Raw genomic sequence first — 21939 nt, forward strand, 5'->3', positions numbered from 1 at the left:
TCCTGTGAGAGGAGGCTCATAGAATCCTAGAATGTTCTGAGTTGGAAGGGACCCACAAGGATCATCGAGTCCAACTCCTGTCCCTGCATATGACAACTTCACAGTTCACTCCCTGTGTCTGAGGGCATTGTCTTGTCTCTTCTTGCAGACTGCCACACTTGGGACCATGGCTACCTCCCCTGGGAGCTTGTTCCAGTGCACCACCACCTTCGGGGTGAAGAAACTTTTCCCAGTGTCCAAGCTGAACCTCCTCTGGTACACCTTCCTGCCATTGGCCCGGGTTCTGTCTTTGGGCAGCAGAGAGAAGAGATCAGTGCCTTCCCAATCCTCCTCCCCTTGTGTGGAAGCTGTAGCCACCGTGAGGTATCCCCTCCGTCTCCTCTTCTCCAGGCTGGACAAACCAAGTGACTTTAGTTGCTCCTCATACAGCTTTACCTCTAAATCCTTCACCAACTTAGTAGCCCTTCTCTGGACACTCTCCAGTAGCTTTCTATCTTCTTATCCTGTGTCCCCAGCCCTGCACACAGTGCTCCAGGTGAGGCCGCCCCAGTGCAGAGCAGAGCGGGACAATCCCCTCCCTGCCTGGCTGGCCATGCTGTGCTGGATGCACCCAGGACACGGTTGCCCTCTTGGCTGCCAGGGACACTGTTGGCTCATGTTCAGCTTGCCATTGACCAGAACCCCCAGATCCCTCTCTGCGGGGCTGCTTTCCAGCATCTCGTCCCCCAGTCTGTCTGTACAGCCAGCGTTGCTGTGTCCCAGATGCAAAGTCCGGCACTTGCCCTTGTTGAACTTCAGGTGGTTGGTGATTGCCCAGTTCTCCAATTTGTCCAGATCCCTCTGCAGGGTCTCTCTGCCCTCGAGAGTGTTGACAGCTCCTCGCCATTTTGTGTCATCAGCAAACTTACTAAGCAATCCCTCAGTTTCTGAGTCTAATTCATTTATAAAGGTGTTGAAAAGCACTGGCTCTAATGTGGATCCCTGTGGAACCCTCTAGTGACTGGTTGTCAGCCCAACCTGACCCCATTTACTAGCACCCTTTGAGCCCATGAAGAAATTCAGCCAGCGAGGCACAGCAGTAGCAGCGGTCAGGTCTGCAGGTGAACATGACATCAGGGCAGACAGGGGGGCTCCCAGAGCCAGGATGGAGATAGATGAGTGGTTTCAGAACCGTGATCCTGTAGCCAACACCACTGAGAATGAGACACCTTGGATGCTGGTAACCTGCAAAAGCAGGGCTCCATCTCAGTCTTGACCCTCCAGCATAACAACTAGAAACACATATGAAGCTTTAACAGCTGTAGACACTCATGAGCAAGGTCTCCAAGGAGAAACTGCACCAGTAGCACACAGTGGGTACCCTAAAAATAAAGGAAGGGTGCCCATAGTGGGTGGCTCTCTGCTAAAGGGCACTGAAGTGCCCATCTGCCATCCTAACAGGGAGTCACCAAAGACATGCTGCCTTCTGGGAGCTGACATCTGAGATGTTGCTGAGAGGGTTCCACAATTCGTCAAAAGCACAGACTACCATCCGCTGCTGCTCTTTCATGTGGGCACAAATGACACTGCAAGCCAAAATATAGGCAGAACCAAGAAAGACTATAAAGGCTTTGAAAGAAGGAAGAAGGGGAGTGATGGCATTTGTCTTCCCAAGTAACCATTATACGTGAAGCAGCCTGGCTGTCCTGGAGATGGCTGAACACCAGCCTGCCCGTGGGAAGTGGTGAATGAATCCCTTGTTTTGCTTTGCTTGTGTGTGTGGTTTTTCCTTTTCTTATTGAACTGTATCTCAACTGCTGAGTTTTCTCGCTTTTACTCCTCAAATTGTCTCGCCCATTCCAACAGGGGAGATGAGCGAGTGGCTGCGTGGGGCTGAGATGTCTGCTGGGGCTAACCCACACCAACAGTTAATATATTGTCTTACTGCCGGAGCATATAATCTTGTGAGATGTTGTTATTAGTGCCTGTCATTCATTCAGACAAATAAATATTAAACTGCAGAGTGTTGCTAATTGCAAAAGAGCTAGCAATCAAAACGAGAACACAATTTGTTGTAAATGCTGTTGAGCAGACTATGTTCTTCAGCATGATATGCATGTGCACATATGTGACCTTAGAGTGCAAATTACAGGCATACGTTTATTTGTAACATGTGAGACCATGCTGGGAAACTGGTTAGCACAGGGTTATGAGACTTCAATGTCATATCCACAAGTGAGAACTCCTCTTTCTGCCCCAAGTCCCATTAGTAATTGAATGCAAAACTGCAGCCCAGCCGGTGATGGTGTTTGGGCTCATTTTACCAAGCCAGCTGAGGAGAAATTTATTGATAAGCAAATTATCTCTTACATGCTTTTCTCTAACTTGTCAATAGATATACTTGCCATAGCTTTCTAGCTATTAAAAAAAAAAAAAGAAGAAGAGTTATTAGAATGTGCAAATCTTAGATTTGCACAGTGTCAAGAGATATAACGTTACTCTGACATGCATTTAGTTGAATATATTTTCAATCAAGTTCTCCTGTACACTATCTAGATTGAGAAATAAGGTAGGCACCATTTATGTTTCAGCAGCAGGAAAGATCTGCATCTGTCCCAGTGCTGCAGTTTTTAAGTTGGTTGTGAAGTATGTAGCTTCTTCTAAACTAATAGCATATTAGTTTATTTACTCATAAGGAGACAGAAAAGAAAGTTACTGTTTGTGCTTTGAATCCTACAGCCCCTGTAAGATCCTGGATGTTTCCTATAGGTTGAAAGCTTGTTGAAATGATGGGGAACTTGGATGTGATGTGCTAAAAGCTGCATTTCCACATGCGGAAAACACTGCGGAGGTGGAGAGGAGGGAGGAACAAAAAATGATGTTTCACTTTATTTCTCAGTGAAAAGCCATTGGACATACGGGTAAATAATTCCTTTTTTTGCCATATCTTTCATAAACCTCTTTTCTGATGTTCATCGGTGGTAGTAACAGAGAGTTTTCCTTCAGCAGTTCACACTTGGTTTGGAAGTCTCATTTAACACAGCAATAACCCGTGACACTCTGCTTTTAGAAATTCTTACATGTGCTTTTGGATACCTCAGTGAACCTTGTAAAACACCTTCACAAGCCTCTTTTTGTCTTCTTTTAAACCGTGAACTCTTCTGGCCAGGGCTGTATTTTATTATTTGTTTGTGTGCAGAAGCGAGAAGAAGTCATCTGGGCTTACAGGGACTACAGAGCAGTTCACAGTCATGGTCACAATGATGGATTTCTGTGTCTTGACCCTTCTGCAGGATACAAGAGAGTTCACCAAATTATTCATTGCAAGTCAACAAGGCAATCTGGGGGCTGCACTAATTCATGTCTAGATCGGTGTAATGAGAATATAATTAACAACCAGCATGAACTAACTCAGGGCACCGATTTTGGATGTGACACCTTTTCACTTAGCTGTGTGGATGCTCTCTCACACAACAATTATCCCAAGTAAGATTTCCCATAGTCTCTTTTGTGCATAAACACTGCTACTCTCTGTGGTAAAACTGAATCCTGAGAAACTGCAATTATTAGAAGACAAACCTGCTGCACAGAACCTGTGTGGGCTGCCAGGGAAGGTGGGACAGCGATCTCAATTTTGACTAAAGGAGACATATTGGAACACCGGCCTCCGGGGATTAAATACTCAATTATTTCATTCTATCTTCTTTCCCTTTTGCTGGCAGTGGATATAGCATGATCAAATTCTCATTTTTGAGAAGTTGTATGGTTTGAAAAGTGCCTTCTGGAGTACCTGAGGCCTGTATTTTTTACAGAAGGTTTAGTTTCGTTAAAAATCCAATGAAATCTCCATTAGATATGAATTACAGATGACTGATCACAGAGGTGGGAGGAGAAGAAAATGGAAAACAAACATGCTTTTTTAAGACACTCGTTTTACTCATCTCTTAGAGAAGGGCAAAAAGGACATGGCAGATGAGGAGGTTAAGACTCCACTCGAAGGTAGCACCTGGGATGCTTGGAAATGCCAAGCCTCAGGAAAGGCTCAGACCTTCCTTCTCTAACACTTTATGACAAGTGAAGGTTTTTTTCATCAAAATATATCCTTCACTATAGCTGGGAATCCACACATTCTGCTCCTTTCTAGATGCAACCATATCAGAGCAATTCCTCAAAATCTCCTTGTGTTGCAGCTGCTGTGTAACGCTTCTGACTCCTTTGTGAACACGCAGGCACATTTTCTGTCCCAAAGGATAAATCAAGGTCACTATCCATGGATCCCCTAACTGCTCACTGAGGACCTCGCCTTCCTGAAGGGTTTTTAAAGCCCATCAAATTATTTTCTGAGGTCACTCATTTGGTTCTCCCTTTAGCTTGCAAAGTAGAAATCCGTATTTCACGCTGTAATGTCATTTGCACGAGCACCCCCCAGGAGCGCAGGGGGTCAGTCGGCATTTCAGTGACACATGACTGCAGGAGGCCCAGGAGGAGGGAGCAGCATCACCCCATCCAAAGCACCCAGAGAGGGGGAAAGGTGCTAAGGGGCATCAACAGCCAAAACCACTTATTTTGCTGTGATGAGTATAGCTGCAACATAATTTAAGAATTAAGGGACAAGTTTCACTCTTCAAAATTAAACGAGAGCTACAGATGGAAAGACTACACTTGTCCCTTACAAGAGGACAAATCTGAACTTTTTAATAGCAGTATTAATTCCAAAATTATGGTGGATAAACACATATTTCTACTAAACTTTGGAGGTAAGCAATACAGAAGTGCAAACATACATTACACAAAGTTGTTAGTTTTTTTTCTTATTCCTGTGGTATCACTAACCACAGCAAGGTACCAAGATCGATCTGCGTGGACTGATCTCAGTTACAGAGAAAAGCTGAAGTATTAAACAGTCTATTCAGAAAACCACAACATCCTTCTCACTTCTCAGTTACCCAATCCAGGGTTATTCTTTCCCCCACCACAACTGCAATTTAAGGAGAAAAAACACACACTACACCATTAACTACCTACGGAACACAAAGGCTGAGAAGGGCTTATGCTTGATTGCTATATTTTCCCCTCAATAAGTTATGAAAATATCTTTTAAAAAGGAATCCAAAATAATCTGTTGTGCAACATATGTTCAACTTATAAACACATAAAAATGCAGCAAAAGCAAAACAGTATTAATGCAGTGGTTTTATTTACATGATCGGTACAGGGTATCAAACTTTTTACATGTACACTTCAGTCTCTTCTTTTAAAAGGGCCAAGCTTCCAAACAGCAACTTTTTTGAAGGTATGAATTTTAATAAAGCCTTCAAATGCTGACGACTTATCAAATGTGTACTCAGGGAACACATAATTGGAAAGTAAATTAAAATGTGTAAAAAATAAAAATAACTTAAAGAGTGACACTGCATATCTACAGTCTCTTTCAAACTAATTTTAGTCATCATTTATTATCCCCTTTTTATCAATATAGATTCTTTCATGGCTCAGGAGAGGCAAGGAATAGCTTGTGATTTAGTATTCAGCTCAGGTCTCATCCTCCAAAGTTAAGAGGAAGCTGAGAAGAGCTGTCTCGATGCTGACACAGCATGTTCACACTCGGCCTCCTAGCACACCTAAGTATCTCAGGTGGTACTTTTGTGCAGACCACCTCTCTTTAGCAAAGAGTGGCGGATTAACCTATGCAGGCAAGTCAGTGGTTGATATTTTGTTGTACTCAGTCACTATCATATTCCTCTATTTTTAATTCATCCTCCTCCATGACTGCTTGAGCTGCAACAGGCTGAGGCTGACTGCAGGGCAGCTCACTTCCACTGCACTGGCTGGAGGAGAGAGGGAATCCATCTGATTCGTTCTCATTCCTTCTGTTTTTCTCCGTCTGCACAGCCGTCTCCACAGCAAGCACATCAGCACGGTCCCCCTCACAGCTGACAAATAAGTCTGGTATCCCAGGGTCTTTGTCGGTAAGCATTTCAAGCTTTAACCTGTAAAATTATCATTGCAACAGTAAGTTACCACCAAAAAACGTCTGCTCTCTCACGCGGAAGCTGTAATACCACACAAGTCACCCCTCTTCACTGGTGCCAAACAGCTCTCACATTTGACTGACCCACACAGCCTCATACTGCAGCAACAGCGGAACACAAAATCACACAGAATCACAGAATATCAGGGATTGGAAGGGACCTCAAAAGATCACCCGGTCCAATCCCCCGTCAGAGCAGGAACACCTAGGTGAGGTTACACAGGAAGGCGTACAGGCGGGTTTTGAATGTCTCCAGAGAAGGAGACTCCACAACCTCCCTGGGCAGCCTGTTCCAGTGCTCTGTTACCCTCACTGAGAAGAAGTTTCTTCTCAAATTTAAGTGGAACCTCCTGTGTTCCAGTTTGTACCCACTGCCCCTTGTTCTATCATTGAAGAAGAGGTGCCTGGCTCCATCCTCGTGACACTCACCCTTTACATATTTATAAACATTAATGAGGTCACCCCTCAGTCTCCTCTTCTCCAAGCTAAAGAGACCCAGCTCCTTCAGCCTTTCCTCAGACGGGAGATGCTCCACTCCATCATCTTTGTTGCCCTGCGCTGGACTCTCTCCAGCAGTTCCCTGTCCTTCTGGAACTGAGGGGCCCAGAACTGGACACAATATTCCAGATGCGGTCCAGGTCCTGTTCTTGCTCTGTACCCACTGCGTTGCTGGAAGCTTCTTACTTATTGTGACAGGGAGAGGTGCCTGAGGACTGGAGGAAAGCAAATGTCACTCCAGTCTTCAAAAAGGGCAAGGAGGAGGACCCGGGCAACTATAGACCGGTCAGCCTCACCTCCATCCCTGGGAAAGTAATGGAACACCTTATCCTTGGTGCCATCTCAAGGTGTATCAAGGATAAGAGGGTCATCAGGGGCAGTCAGCATGGCTTCACCAAGGGGAAGTCATACTTGACCACCCTCATAGCCTTTTATGAAGACATAACAAGGTGGATTGATGAAGGCAGAGTGGTGGATGTGGTCTACCTTGACTTCAGTAAAGCATGTGACACCGTCTCCCACAGCATCCTCACAGCTAAACTGAGGAAGTGTGGACTGGACGATTGGGTAGTGAGGTGGACTGTGAACTGGCTGAAGGGAAGAAGCCAGAGAGTCGTGGTCAATGGGGCGGAGTCTGGTTGGAGGCCTGTATCTAGTGGAGTGCCTCAAGGGTCAGTTCTGGGACCAGTATTATTCAATATATTCATCAACAACATGGATGAAGGAATTGAGTGTATTATCAGCAAGTTTGCTGATGACACCAAGCTGGGAGGAGTGGCTGACACGCCAGAGGCTGTGCTGCCATCCAGCGAGATCTGGACAGGCTAGAGAGTTGGGCGGGGAAAAATTTAATGAAATATAACAAGGGAAAATGTAGAGTCTTACATCTGGGCAGGAACAACCCCAGGTTCCAGTATAGGTTGAGGAATGACCTATTAGAGAGCAGTGTAGGGGAAAGGGACCTGGGGGTCCTAGTGGACAGCAGGATGACCATGAGCCAGCACTGGGCCCTTGCAACCAAGAAGGCCAATGGCATCCTGGGGTGGATTAGAAGGAGGGTGGTTAGCAGGTCGAGAGAGGTTCTCCTGCCCCTCTACTCTGCCCTGGTGAGACCTCATCTGGAATATTGTGTCTAGTTCTGGGCCCCTCAGTTCCAGAAGGATAGGGAACTGCTGGAGAGAGTCCAGCACAGGGCAACAAAGATGATGAAGGGAGTGGAGCATCTCCCTTATGAGGAAAGGCTGAGGGAGCTGGGTCTCTTGAGCTTGGAGAAGAGGAGACTGAGGGGTGACCTCATTAATGTTTATAAAGGGTGGGTGTCACGAGGATGGAGCCAGGCTCTTCTCAGTGATGACCAACGGTAAGACAAGGGGTAATGGGTTCAAGCTGGAACACAAGAGGTTCCACTTAAATTTGAGAAGAAACTTCTTCTCAGTCAGGGTGACGGAACACTGGAATGGGCTGCCCAGGGAGGTTGTGGAGTCTTCTTCTCTGGAGACATTCAAAACCCACCTGGACGCCTTCCTGTGTAACCTCACCTAGGTGTTCCTGCTCTGGAAGGGGGATTGGACTAGATGATCTTTTGAAGTCCCTTCCAATCCCTAACTTTCTGTGATTCTGTGAATGTATGGGAGAAATACAGATATGTCTAGGACAGAGCTAATATTTGGTGCATGGAAAAGAAAGCTAAACAAGGATTAAAAATAAGACTACAATAAAAATGTTGCTATTAAGATTGTAATGATAAATAGGCTCGAACTGGAAAAAGTTTTAACAGGAAAAATATAAAATTATCATGCTGCAAGTGAGGGAAAATGTCACATCATAGATGTACATTGAAGATGTTTCTCTATAAAATGGTTCTTTTCCTCAGTATATTAAGAAATAAAGTCTTTCTTTCTTTAAGAAAAAACAGAAGTTTACCTCCCAAAATGTCTTTTCAGTGGTAGCCTCCCGACGTCTTGGATAAAAGCAATCTGAGCTAAGAACAAAGAATCACCAGTATCATATTGGGTAGATCATAATGCACATACAATTAAACATACCAAAACCTAAATATTTCATAAATTTAGTCAAGTATACCTGTATTATTTGCAATATTTTGTAAACCAAAACACTGTGCACACACCTATGTATTTTTTTCCAAACTGCTGCATTACCGTAACATATATACAGATTGCCTACACATCAAAAAAATAAACCACACAAACCTGATATTCATCAACTGTGTATTATAATGTAGAGCTATTATTCCATAGCCTACAAAATGAATTTGTCCTGATGTGAAGGTCTTGGTTAAGACATAACACCTTTAATAAAAAGTAATTAACACAGCATAAGTGACCCAGCTGTGTAAACAGTAATTTTTGGATGATGTACCATTCAAAGTTAATTTTTCCTTATGAACTGTCTGCTATTGAATTAGCTCAGGTCACATATTTTTTAAATGCACTGCAAACCTGGCTTTTTGTTTATCTGGGAAAGGCTTTTTAAAGCCTTTTAAGTCTATTGATGTTACTGGAAAGGGATCAGTAAGCAATCAAGATCTAGTTAATATTGCCTGCTAGGTTTCCAAAAGTCTTCTCACCAAATCCTCTACTAAAGGCTTTTAAAAGAAGCCCTAAGCCTAAGATAACAACGTAATTAGTTAAGTCTGATAAATAATTAATGAATAGGAAATGGGGAGAGGGCTATGAGGTAACGGTTGATTCTTGCAATGGAATAGATTTGCCAATACAGTTCTGTAGAAATCTGTGCTAGGACATGGCTACCCAGTACATTCTTAAACATAACCATGTGGAAAAAAGGGGTGAAGTGAGATGAGCAAGTTTGCCGATGCTGCCCTATTAGACAGGCGATTAAGGACGTAGGCAGACAGAAAATCTGTGCAAGGACCTTAACAAACTGAGTGAGAGGGCAACATAATGAAATTCAAAAGTACACAGATATCATAAACCCACACAGTGAAAAAAAAGGAAAAATTATTTGAAGTGCTTCAACATGAGGACCCCATCTTAAAGATTTATAAAGCATCATATACACCTCACTTCTGCCAAGGGAGATACTTATTTTAATTATTTCAGTTACATAAGTTTTTAAAGTGTCCTTGATGTTGTTTCAAACCTTGCAGGACAGCTTTAATTTTGGCTGTGGTAATAGAAACATTTTTGTGTATCAGCTATATGTATTTACTCTAAGTATTTACTGAGGCAAAAGCACAGATAGCATTGACATTTTGGGTTACAAAATTGTTCAGTATGCTTTAATTACAAAAAAAGAGTCCAAGATCAAGAGTTAGACCCATCTTACCTTGGTTTCTCATTGGATTTGCTAACATAGCAAGATAAGGCAATAGCTCTGTCTGAAGACACTCAGGTGGTAAACAGAAGGTTGAGAAGAGAGATTTTGCAGCAAGGCAGTTTTCTTGATACTGTAAGAGTAGGGTGGAAAAGAAACACAAGCAAAAAAAACTGGTAAATTGTTATTAACATGGATATTCTGTACCACAAAAGACAAACATTCTTCTTGCCAGCTGAATACTCTATGGAAGCTACTGAAAAATGAGACCAGAAAAAAAGATAAGCAATGCAAGTTACATATACAGATCATAAAAATGGTGAACTCCTTTATTGTTGTTAAACTTACACAACAGTTTAATGTGATCTGAACTGCACAAAAACTTAAAACTTACTTTTAGGAATATTTCATAGTATTTCAACACTAATTGTGTCTCCATTAACTCAGGATTAAGACTCTCCCAGCAGTATGCCAACTTGGGTACAGGAATCAGACTTTGTCAGAGACCTCCAATTTATTTTTCCATTAAAGGAATAACTCAAACACAACTCTTCGAGCAAGTGCTTTTTAGAAGTAGCTTATAGCAAAATAGGATATTTGACAAGTTTAGCACTGTGAGAAAATCTCACCTATACTACTCATTAGATCTTACCAAAAAAAAAAAAAAAACACAAAACAAAACACAAAAAACCCCAAGTCAAGCATTTACCTTTTTATTGATAAAGAACCACTGGGGTTTATGTAAAGGCCGGAACCCCATCCCTCCTCCTTGCTGGTGCGCAAAGGCTCTGGATGTATTTGAATGTATCACCCCCCGGGTAGCCACAGATGCACTGTATTTTTCCATTACAAGCCGTGTCTGAGAGAGAAATCAGGCATTATGTGAACTCCGAGTCTCTGTACAGCAGGTCTCATTTGAATTAAAATGCACTCTGTAATTGCAGTGACATGACACACCCAGAATATATTCAGATTACTGTGAAACTTTCACTCAAAGCAGCTGAAAGAAAAAGCTAGCTCAGTTACTGCAGGGAAAAGGCATACAGGCTCCAACACATTTTTAGCATCTGTTCTACTTAAAAATACTTTGTAGAATATTTTACAAACACTATAACCCACTATAATAAAATACTGACAGAAACTGGACTTGCATCTCTTCTGTATTTGATGTACTTTAGCATTCATTAACAAGTCACTGTCACCCATACTGCAAGTTTGAATTGATACAGCTTCACTCTTACTGAGTCATAAGAAAATTGCTTTCTACCATTCATAAACACTTACAGAAAATGTCAGAAGCTTAATGTCAGAGTATTAAAAAAAAAAGAAAAAAAGTGTATAAAACGATGACACTTACACTCCAGTTACTACAAAGGACATCAGCAGTGCTCAAATATTCACTGGCTCTCACCACATCATCTATATCAGAAAAAAAGTCTACATAGTTCTGGTGAAGGTATAAATTAAACATGCTTCCAGACATATGCGATTTTTCCACAATATCCTATTAGGAAAAAAAAAGTTCAGGTTTTACACAAAGAAAAGCATGCTAATAAAAGTTATGATACATTTAGTTAGGGAGCTGTCAGACACAATCTGCAAAGTGATGCTTATATACAAAAGGGCGGTGGTTTGCTTCCAGAGAAGGCTAACGGTGGGGATGGAGGGACAGAAACCACCGTTGCCTTCAACGCCCTCAACTGGTGGTTACGGAAAGATGAACTCAGACTCCTCTTGGCAACACACAGCAAAAGGATGAGAGGTAACAGCCACAGGCTGCAGCAAGGGAAAGTCCACCTTCCACAAGTCTGTTAGTGAGGTGAGAGAATTTCTATCCCTGGAGATACTCAAAACTCGACAGATCAAGAGCCTGGAAACCTAATCTGCCTCTGGAGGTCCCTTCCAGATTATTCTATAACTTAAGACAGACTGAATACGTATATATGAAGACCAGTGACAAAACCACTGTGCTTGAAAATTTGCATCAATCATTTAAGAGTTTGGTTTGGTTTTTTCACTGCGGATGTACCTCAGGCTGAATAAGCAAGGTGTCTCGACGGTATTCTGATAAGTGAGCAGGCAGCTGAGGAAATTCTGATTCTGACACTGGATCTCCTACAAAGGATTTTACAATCTTTAGTCTTTTAGTATCAGAAATGTTGTTACATTTCTGCATAAAAGCAAAAAAGCCAGAAAAAAAATACACACATTTTAGATTAAATTTTCAAAATTAGAATAAAAATTACATAGGAGCAAGAACAGAGATGTGTAACTGCATGAACAGTAGTTTTCACATATATTGAGCATCTTTTTAGCAACTGTCAAGTCTACCAGCAACCAGATTACACTACTTTCAGTTCCCAGAAAGCTCTTGATGCAAGCATAAGTACTTAATTATATAGTCAATATTACACTGTCAACAACATGTAATTAGTTAATTACACTTCATATTATAGATTTCATCTAATTATTTTCGTATTTCCTCATCTCACTATTTCTCCTCAGTTGATTTTGGAACAGATATTGTGAATTGTTACCGAAATGTGGACAGCCAATTGCATTATGGATCCTGATTTAGCTGAGTGCAGATAGCAGCAGTTTAATAAGTACCAAATGCTTATCAATTATAGTTCTTAAATGTTAAAAAAACAGTACGGTAATCACACACGAGGAGCAGATAGATTTCCTAGATTTACAGAATCTGAGTGTATAAAAGGTAGAACTTTCTGTAGTAGTAAGGTAGAAAGTATTTTGGAGAGGTGGAAAGGGGAGAGTATGACAGAGGAGTGGAAGAGGTTTTCGAGTCAGAAAGGAGACAGCACATATGTCTGTTAAAGGGAAAAAACAGTTGAGATAAAAAGGAGGAAAAGACAGCAGAAAGGGTCAAACCCATATACATAACCAAGGGAGGCAATAGCTGTGAGGCAGCAGGGCTGTTCTGTAACCTTTAGGAATACAGATGAGGACAGAAAGTAACTATACAACATTATATAATTCTGCACAAAACCAAAAGCTGCTTTTGTACAAAGCAACAAATGTGGTGGCTACCTGTTTAGCTTTGTGTGCATGACAGCACGTGGACCTAATGCAACTAGAGTTATGTAATTTTATTACATATCTGTAGTACATCTTAATGTTTTTTTACGGAATAGATACAGACAGCTGCAATCACAGTTACCATAAGCTTTTATTACAGTTTTTATACTGTTATTAATGACCAAACGTGAATTAAAGCTCACTCTTAAGCCTTACTTTAGCAAATCTAGCTATTAGCAGCTGACATGCTTTACCCACTGAAAGGAAGACTAAGTCAAAGTTTTCTTACTTTTGCAGTAAATTATTTTCCCCAGAGCATGGAAAAGAAAGATGGAAGCATCTTTGCCACCAATAGCTTGTATCTCCTTGTCTTCTAAAGTATCGGATTTACTTTTCTTTCCTACTTTAGATACTGTTGATGCTCTACATTTTAGTGCGGAGCTCCTTTTCTTCCTTGACCAAAACTCCTCCTCCAATGAGCAGTCTATCAATAAAAGCAAAAATACAATCAGAATAACATACATGAATCTAAAGATGTTTTCTATTTTATTGCTACTACTAATGTTTGAAACAAATAAAAAACCAAGCAAACAAAAAAAGGTTATTTAAATAGGGGCACTAACCAGTCACCCAAACTAGCATGCTTCATTCCACTTCTGTCCCTTAAGCCACAGCTAAGGTGCCACGTACTTTTTTGAATTATATGTCTTTAAAAAAAGCTAGCATTCTTGCTCATTCATTCTACTTGTGATGCATCCCCAACTTGTACTTTATAAAGAAGAAATGTTTAACAAGGGCGAGTAAAAATACAACAAAATTATATTTCAGTTACATTCTGTTCACTTATCAATTTATTTTCTATTTGCACTATCTGTACAATACTCTCACTCAAATATGAGGCCTAAATGAAAAACCCTTAATTTAGGTGATTCTTCCAACAAGAACAGCCTACTAATTTCCATGATGTTTTGAGCTCCAAAGAATAAAACTCTTCTTCTACTCTAATTTGAAACTCAACAATTTTCACCCACAATTTGATTTAGGGACAGGTGAATGTTCCCTACCAAACTAAGATAACTTATAACTATTTACCTTTCTCTTCTCCCATGATTACCATGGATCCATTTTATCCACTAATACTACCAAAGTGAATGTATTTCTTGTATTTACACACATACACAAGTGGCAAAAGAAATTATATATATAAAAATTAATACTGCATTCTCAGGAGATCGACAAGGAGGTGAGGTTTCACCAACACTTAAAAAATATCACTGGCTGACAATCATTTACCTAACTGAAATACCTGAAAAACTGAAAAATTTCTATTCAATATGAAGGCAGCTCTTCTCAGTCTGTTAGGGAAAATGCGGGAAGATAATGTTTAGTGTGGTATGACTTGAGTACATGATTCTCAAATGTCACATACAGAAGCTGTCAAGCCATATGCCTTTGTTTTCTCCCAAGTTCTCTCTATAACTCTCATGTTTTTATATTTCCAAGGTAATTTAATGAAAATTAATCAAAGGGGTAATTTTAAGACTCTTTAGATTTTCTAATGTACATAGAAGCTACTTAGCATCCAGCAGTGAGCTACTGCAAACTTAGTTTACTAGAAGACAACATCAGAAGAATTTAGTTTCCATGTTTGCAAATTAAACTCAGAAACTTGACTCTGTCCCTCATGTAATTTCACACAGCTAAGTTAGTTTCAATATACTCTAAAACTCAAACTACATTCTTAGAACAAGGACTTGGAATTACTTTTAATCCTATATTCCATGAGCACATTTTCTATTCGCAAGGTGGATGGGAGGGAAAAAAAAAAAAAAATCCGTAAAAGCAACAAGATCATTGCTAGCTTTACAACACACAGGAGAAGACAACTGTTGGCTGAATTCACTTCCTTATTTCTAGGTTGACTATAAATGTTGGCATCATTTAATGGTTCTTAGAATTAACTACACATGCCAGAATGCTGCTTCTAAAAATTGTAATTATGTAACTCGCATACATCTGTTTCTTAACCATTATTGACTTCCAATGCTTCCTGTTTTCTTTCCATGTTGGAACATAATCCCATACTAAGTCTGATTTGAGCATTGTCCAACCAAGCACTTTGAAAACTACTACAACACTTAGCCTCAAATTTTTCCATAATGTGCTCAATAACTTCACAGTAGGTCCGCTTTTCAATTTAACAACAGTCTAGGAAACTCCAAAGCAAAAAATCAATCATTACAGAAATGCCATACACAATGTCAATGGGCTATTTGAGAAATGCTCCAAAGGTAGAGATAAGGACATGGAGAAGTATAAAGAACTAACCAATAAAAATAACCCTTTCTAGTTAAGGTTGCATCATAAAAGATTTGATGAGTTAGTTAACAAGCACCAAAAGCAAAGATACCAAGAAAAAAAGAAGGCATTTCATTAAAATTACATCAACGCACACATAGCACATGTTACTCAGTTTTCAGACTATATATAACAGTCATGAAATGGGACACTTTCAGCTTAAAAAACAAGAACAAAAACACAAACCATTTTGTGCCTTTTATTCCTGCTCCAGAGCAGCATGTCAAAAATGCTTTGCACAGCTCATCCAGCTGCACTGCTACAATGAACAGCATACCTTCACAGCAGAAATGGTCAAAATGTCTTTCACTTAACAAAATCGTAGGTATTTACCTTTCATAGAAGAAAACTGAAGACTGTTTATTGCACTTCTTATATCACCTGAACAACCTCTGCAAAGCAACTCCAGAGAAGTTCTATCAAGAGCATAATTCTTCTCTCTGTTCTACAAAGAAAAGTAACATTCGAAGTACCAAGCAAATGTAAGAAAAGGAGTATTGGAAAATTATTCTGCCTGTGGGAACCCACCTCCAATACACACTATAAACAGATTACATGAGCACCCATCATGTGCTCAAACTATCTAATACCACTGACAAAATATTTAATCCATTCAAGCACATTGAAACATGTTATACAGCAATAGTAAAGGGAATGATGCACATAATTCTTTGCAAGCTTTCACTCAATATCAGACTTGGTTGTGATCAATAGAGTTCAGGAACAATAAGGGATTTAAGTTCATGACCTCTTCCGGCCTTGCTGAATACAATGAAAATCCCTTTTATTCCTATTACTTGTTTCTTATATATAGTTTCTGTAATAGGCAGAAGAATTTCCAGAAGTAAATTTGAAGACTTAGAACAAAGATCAAGCGGAACTAATCCTAAAAACAATATCTTTCCAGTTTGTTCCTTGTTTTCTGTTGGGAGGATTGGTGGGGGCTCTAAGGGGATGTGGGCATCTGCTATCAAACATCAAACAAATACAGTACCAAATATAAATATTTCAGATATAAAAGTCCGAAATCTTTTGATCCTGGCACTGCACAGAAGTTATCAGTTTTACAACTTACCATACTAGCTTCTGTTGCAGCTATTCGATTAAGAACTTTCATCATATTTGTTGGTGCAACAGGCTTGAAACTGTTGAATTTCATTTAAGAAAAAATAATTAGTTTCTGATTTCTTACTTATTTCAATGAAGTTTTAATGAGACGAAAGATCTTACCTAATATTGGATATACACAACTCCTCTAAAATTTCTGTTGGGAATAGTAACCTCTGGTTGCTGTCTCCACTGAAGTTATCTGAGATTATAAATATAAGGGGACATCTACTTGTATGAACAAATCTCCTAAATTGAAAAATAAACAAATATAACAAGAATCAAACTCCAGTTTACTCTAAGTGGCTAAAGCTAATTATTAAAACCTCATTTGCAACTGACCTGAGAATTTCATGTAGACTGCTGGGGTCTCGATAGAATTGGTTAGGTATGTCCTATTCAAAACAAATGAACCACTGTCATTGCATTCAGATGTAAATATTCTCTCACATACTGACTGTTATGGCACATTATGTTGTTACACATTTTTTATTCCTACTTACAGCTAAATTTGAATGCAGTTAACATTGAAGATAACCGGGTTTACTTTATGAAGAGAAGTCACAGAAAACCATGCTTCCTAAACTCTACAGTACATCATATTACTCAGCTAGAATTTTTGTCTCATCTATTCTTTTTCTTGCAAGTTTACAGACAACTTGACTATCGTAACATAAAATTCCTCTGTCAGTAAAAAAAGCTCAACAAGAAAATGCTATTGAAACACATTCCTGAATAAAAAAATAAAAGTCTTCTGTCCCTCCCATTATGGCCTGCAAACCCTCAGAATTCACATCTCTGCTTTAATAACATCCCCTTCGCAAGACCAGGGAATGCTAAATTTCAAATGCTGTCTCATTGCATTCATTCTCATGTATCTTCTACACTCTCCTGTTACTCTCTGTTACTGTTTATAGGCGTATATATTTCTCAACAGCTAATCACACAGAAACAAGGGTATAACTTTTCAGTACTGTTTTTATCTACATTTTGATACTGTTACTTATTACTGTACACAAACTAGTCTCCAATTTCTGCCTATTTGCTTATATAGTTTAACTACAGGTAAAACTTGGTTCTAGACTGCTGCAGAGCCACAAAAACTTATAAAGAACTCATGTGCAGTAGAGCAGACTAGCTTTCGGCAACACCAATCCACCAGCTGAAGGTAGTTACCATGTCAGTGTTACAATAAAGGTTATTGTTTTCAAAACAAGACTTCACAGGTTTTTACTTACTTCAATAAGAATAAGCTTTTTATCATTTTCTGAGGACTCCCCAAGCATCTGAAGTTTGTTATATTTATTTGCTCTTAATAGAAAATCTTGAAAGAGAGATACTTGGGCCTGACTCGGAAACATATGAAAATTTGAGTCTGAAAAAGAAAACTAATTAAAAATATGTATTCTATATTATACCAAGTAGAATATAAATACCCACAAGAACTAATACCCACCCATACTATTTTCTGACAGTAGCCACTGAACACCAGCAGCCAGGTCCTTTGACAAACATGTTACAAATACGAGAGAACTTTTAAAGTGCAGAATTAAATTGAGGACCCAGACAGACTTACCTATTTTTATTTCATTGGCTCAAATGATATCCAGGCTATTACATAGCTTTCTATGCTGATTTGAACTGCAAATTATTTTGGTGTAAACACTGTAAAAAAAAATCTAATCCCTTTTCAGATAAAAGCAAAAGAAAGATTCTTATTAAACACTAAATATCTGGCTTACATGGATGTGGGTCTGACTTCATATATGACAGAGACACAAAATACTAAAAAACAGAGAATACAAAAAAAAAAGGAAGAGAAAAAAAGAAAAGAAAAAACCTAAAATACTTACCATGGCCAAACATATTTCTTAAGTCTTCTTTTGTAAAGTCTAAAGATATTGGATTGGTCCATTCTTGCACCTGAATACCAAGATCTTTTGCTAATATTTGTATAGTTGCAGTCTTTCCACAACCAGGAGGACCAGTTAGCAATAAAACAGAGCCACCCTGCCACAGGAAAACAAACAAAACAAAACAAACCACAACATGATAAATATTATAAATAAAGACTGAAAGTTGGCTGTAGATTGATATTAATTTCTTGTATAGTTTCCTTCGTAATGATTCTCTTTTCCCAATAAAAACTGAGTTAAATATTTTGTGTTATTAATTTATTTACCTGTTGAGTATTCAGATATCAAAAGCTAGACCAGAACTCTGAAAGCTTCACTCTTGGTTTTTAATGTACCTGTTAACAGCACACCATGTAGACTACCAACATAACATATACTGAACTGGAGAATCAGGTCTGGAAAGCACTAGGCAACACTGCTAAATGATGCATTTGTGTAGAATACCTCGTATCAATCAAGAGGCTAAAAACACATCATATCAAGTCAATACAACTGGAAATTTGCCAAGATACTTAAAATTAATCTGTGGGAGATAAATTGCAGTTACAAGCACACACTGAAGAGGTATGAAATGAATGGATGCTAGAAAACAGTATTTCTGAGCAAAAAAACAGAATCCACCTCTTAGCAGTACAAGCCATAAACAAAAGTACAAGCTCTAATCCATGTTCTTTACATATTTCTTATCATACAATATATAATCACTAAGTAAAAGTTTCTCACTGAAATTAAATAAAATTCATACGGTTTTATATCGTTCATATGGTTTTATATCTCTAGCTGCTAATTCTAGCAAGATTACCTGCTTGGGCTGTCTCTGAAATATGTGCCTTTTCAACCAGGTTTCAACTTCCTCAATTTTCTTCTTTTGCACAGCAAGGTCACTCTAAAACAAGATTAAAATATATTAAATGCATATATACACCTCTTGGTCTCTAAGACTGTAATGACAAGATTCAAGAGCAGAATATATGCTGACTCTTATAAAATATCACCAGCCATGTACATGTCTATTCCAGTTACATATGTTTATGCTATGTAGAGATAAATGCAACCATTAAGGATAATCATTCAAGCCTGTTTCCCCAAACAACCAATTTTCCATTGCTTGCAGCTGGGAAATAATGATTTATAATTTCTAAAGCGACAATATTACAATCTTGACTGTTTGTGTCTCTGTGCTTTACAGCTACTGCTGGGGCCGGAACTTTTTAGGTTCTACTGACTCCAATACTATACGGATTTTTGGAACTTCTGCAAATCTTGTGCAGCTTACTCACCTTCTAGACTTGTAACTCAATTCCTCTCCAGAGATGAGTTATTAAATACTTAAATATAAAACTACAAGTACTACACTAACTTACCTACATCAACAAGCTAGGGGTCAATTAACACACATGCTGATACCTTTGAAACATGCTGTGAAAAAGCTGTTCCATGAGCATAACCAGTGAAAACAGGTTTGCTCCAGATTTGAGTCCTTTCTCCTGGAAGCCCTAAGGTACCACAGCACCTCACACCTGCAAAGTCACGCCTAAGGTGCATCAAGCCAGACACAACATAAACTGCAGTTAGTCAAGTAGTCTGAACACGCCAACCACTGTCCAGTAACGTGCACAATAATTTCTGTTATCTTTCCCATAATGAGTGCACTAACTCAGTTCTCTCTCCTTTCTTTAGCTCTGGATTTTCCTAGTACTTGGAGCTGTTAGATCTGGCTGAAATTCAGTAACAGGTTCAAAAGTTCAAGAGTGGATGGGCAGGAAATAAGAGCTCATCGGTAGCTTTATCTCCTCAGGAAGGCTAGGGGAAAAATGCACCTCCTACAGATAAATAGCTCATTAAAATCTTAACTACATACAGTGAATAAATGAAACTAGTACTTCGCTGCCCTAAAAAATTCACATACACTGAGAATCTGACCAATACAGACTATGAACGGTAGCACACGATGTTACACTATAACGTTACTACTACATTATCAGAATAACTCTCACACCTGAGTTTCAGGTTTGTATCTATCTACCCATGGCTCATCTTGAGACTGGCTCCGGTTTCGTCTGGACTTGTTACAGGGCAGATCTACTGAAGACGACTTTGCTCTTTTTCTGGGCAGAACTTTAGTTCTGCCACTTTCTGGCACTGAAGAAAGGTCTTTCTTCTTTTGCTGCCGGTTTCTTCTTGAGTTGACTTCTAGTGGGTTCACAGGAATGGCACTAGAAGAAATATCTGTGTTTCCAAAGAAGTCATCAAATGAACGCGGCAACCAATCTGTTACCTGGTAAAACACAAATGTTTGCTATTAATGTAGCACCCTCCTCCCCTTAATTTGGTACAGTTGTACCTAGAAAACTGGAGATTTTTATCAAGTGTATTTAAGAACATCTTGTAGATCTAAAGAGTTTCATTAGCATTGAAAGGCATACTACTAGTTAGGAACAAACACGGGCACTTACACTTTTTGAACATGTCAGTTACATGCTTTTTCAGTAAAAAAAAAAGCTACAACTTACATGTTGTGATAGACTGATTTGCAGCAAATTGGCAACTCAGAACAGGTTGAAAATTCTACAAACACACATTCAAACTAAAGAAGAAAAACTAAAACAAATATAAGAATGAAAAAATAGTGTAAGCTCATACCATTTCTACATTAAGGTCCTGCTCATGTTGTCTCTGTAGGGTTTTCAGTATGTGGGTTTTTTTCTCTACTTACACTGCAGTTATTTGTGTTCAAAAGTTGAAATAGGCAACGAAGTTATTCTGGCAGCACAATAAAGCCAAGCATTATTACTCGTTTGGTGTGGGAGGAAGCTTGGACTGATCTAGAATCAGACTGCCACGTGTCAGAAGTCTGACCATGACAAGGAACGAAACTACTAAAAGCATTTAATTTTAGATTGAAGAAATACCCTGCTGGGGCAGGTGTACAAAGTTACGCCCCAGGGCGACTTTTCAGCCCAACTACGGTCCCAAATTAACACCCCAACAGTCACACACTCTCCCCACAAGAACCTTTCAGCACAGGAGCCGTAACAGATACAAGCTGAAACAGACTTCTATGAAAACGGGAGTAACAGAATAGACAAATCACCTCCAAAAAGGGTCTGTGAATACTCTACGGACATTTTATGTCCTAGAAACCAAGGCAACAGACCATTACCAGGTAAGAGATTACCTGAGAGTAAAGGGCATTAGCAAGTGGGAAGAGGATTTGTGTCTGCACTGTTTGCTTCTTATGTTATTCTGACAACAGCTATTTTTAGTTGAATTTGCATATTTACCAGCGGGCCGGATACCACCGTGTGAAGAGGGTTCCTCTCCACACGTCGCACCAATAAGAAAATAAACGTCTTACACATTGAAAAATCGCAAGTGAGGAGGAACTGCCAACGCAGAGACCAAGGAGTCGTTACCGGGCCTAAAAATATTGCTAAGCGGAGCCGTCGGACTCTTCCCGGAAGCTGCAAAAACCTCAGATTTGCGGCGCCCAGGAACCCCTCAGGCCGCCCCCCCCGCCACCGCGGCCTACCTCCGCCTGCCTTCCCGCGGAGCTTCCAGACATCCTCAGCCCGTGCGGGGCCCATCCGCCGTGCGACAGCCAGGCCTGAGGGGAGAGCCCCGCTGCCGGAGGAGCAGCCGGGGGAGCAGCCGAGCGGGCCGAGGCGGCGGCAGGACCCGCTGAGCACCGGGCCGAACACCGCCCTCCTCAGGGGC

General features: G+C 39.9%; 1 protein-coding gene across 1 annotated transcript; it reads right to left on the reverse strand.

The window, feature by feature from the left end:
* Nucleotides 1-4758: 4758 nt before the first annotated feature.
* On the reverse strand, nt 4759-21938 carry RAD17 (RAD17 checkpoint clamp loader component). Its single transcript, XM_065656124.1, has 16 exons — nt 21755-21938; nt 20222-20500; nt 19025-19108; nt 18160-18316; nt 17545-17681; nt 16649-16701; nt 16430-16555; nt 16275-16344; nt 15533-15644; nt 13131-13325; nt 11835-11920; nt 11163-11309; nt 10515-10664; nt 9818-9938; nt 8432-8489; nt 4759-5969 (listed from the first exon to the last, which is right to left on the reverse strand). Exons 1-16 carry the CDS (start codon nt 21785-21787, stop codon nt 5702-5704), a joined length of 2076 nt encoding a protein of 691 aa, XP_065512196.1. The 5' UTR covers nt 21788-21938; the 3' UTR covers nt 4759-5701.
* Nucleotide 21939: the final 1 nt, after the last annotated feature.

This window comes from Caloenas nicobarica, chromosome Z (genome assembly GCF_036013445.1).
Source record: "Caloenas nicobarica isolate bCalNic1 chromosome Z, bCalNic1.hap1, whole genome shotgun sequence".
Lineage (NCBI taxonomy): Eukaryota > Metazoa > Chordata > Aves > Columbiformes > Columbidae > Caloenas > Caloenas nicobarica.

Coding starts and splice junctions, on each gene's coding strand:
- RAD17 (XM_065656124.1), bottom strand. CDS start 21,787: ATGTCTGGAAGCTCCGCGGGAAGGCAGGCGGAG. Junction 15,645..16,274: donor CTGCAACAGAAGCTAGTATG/GTAAGTTGTAAA, acceptor TTTTCTTTGTAG/AACAGAGAGAAGAATTATGC. Junction 9,939..10,514: donor GGTTCTTTATCAATAAAAAG/GTAAATGCTTGA, acceptor CTACTCTTACAG/TATCAAGAAAACTGCCTTGC.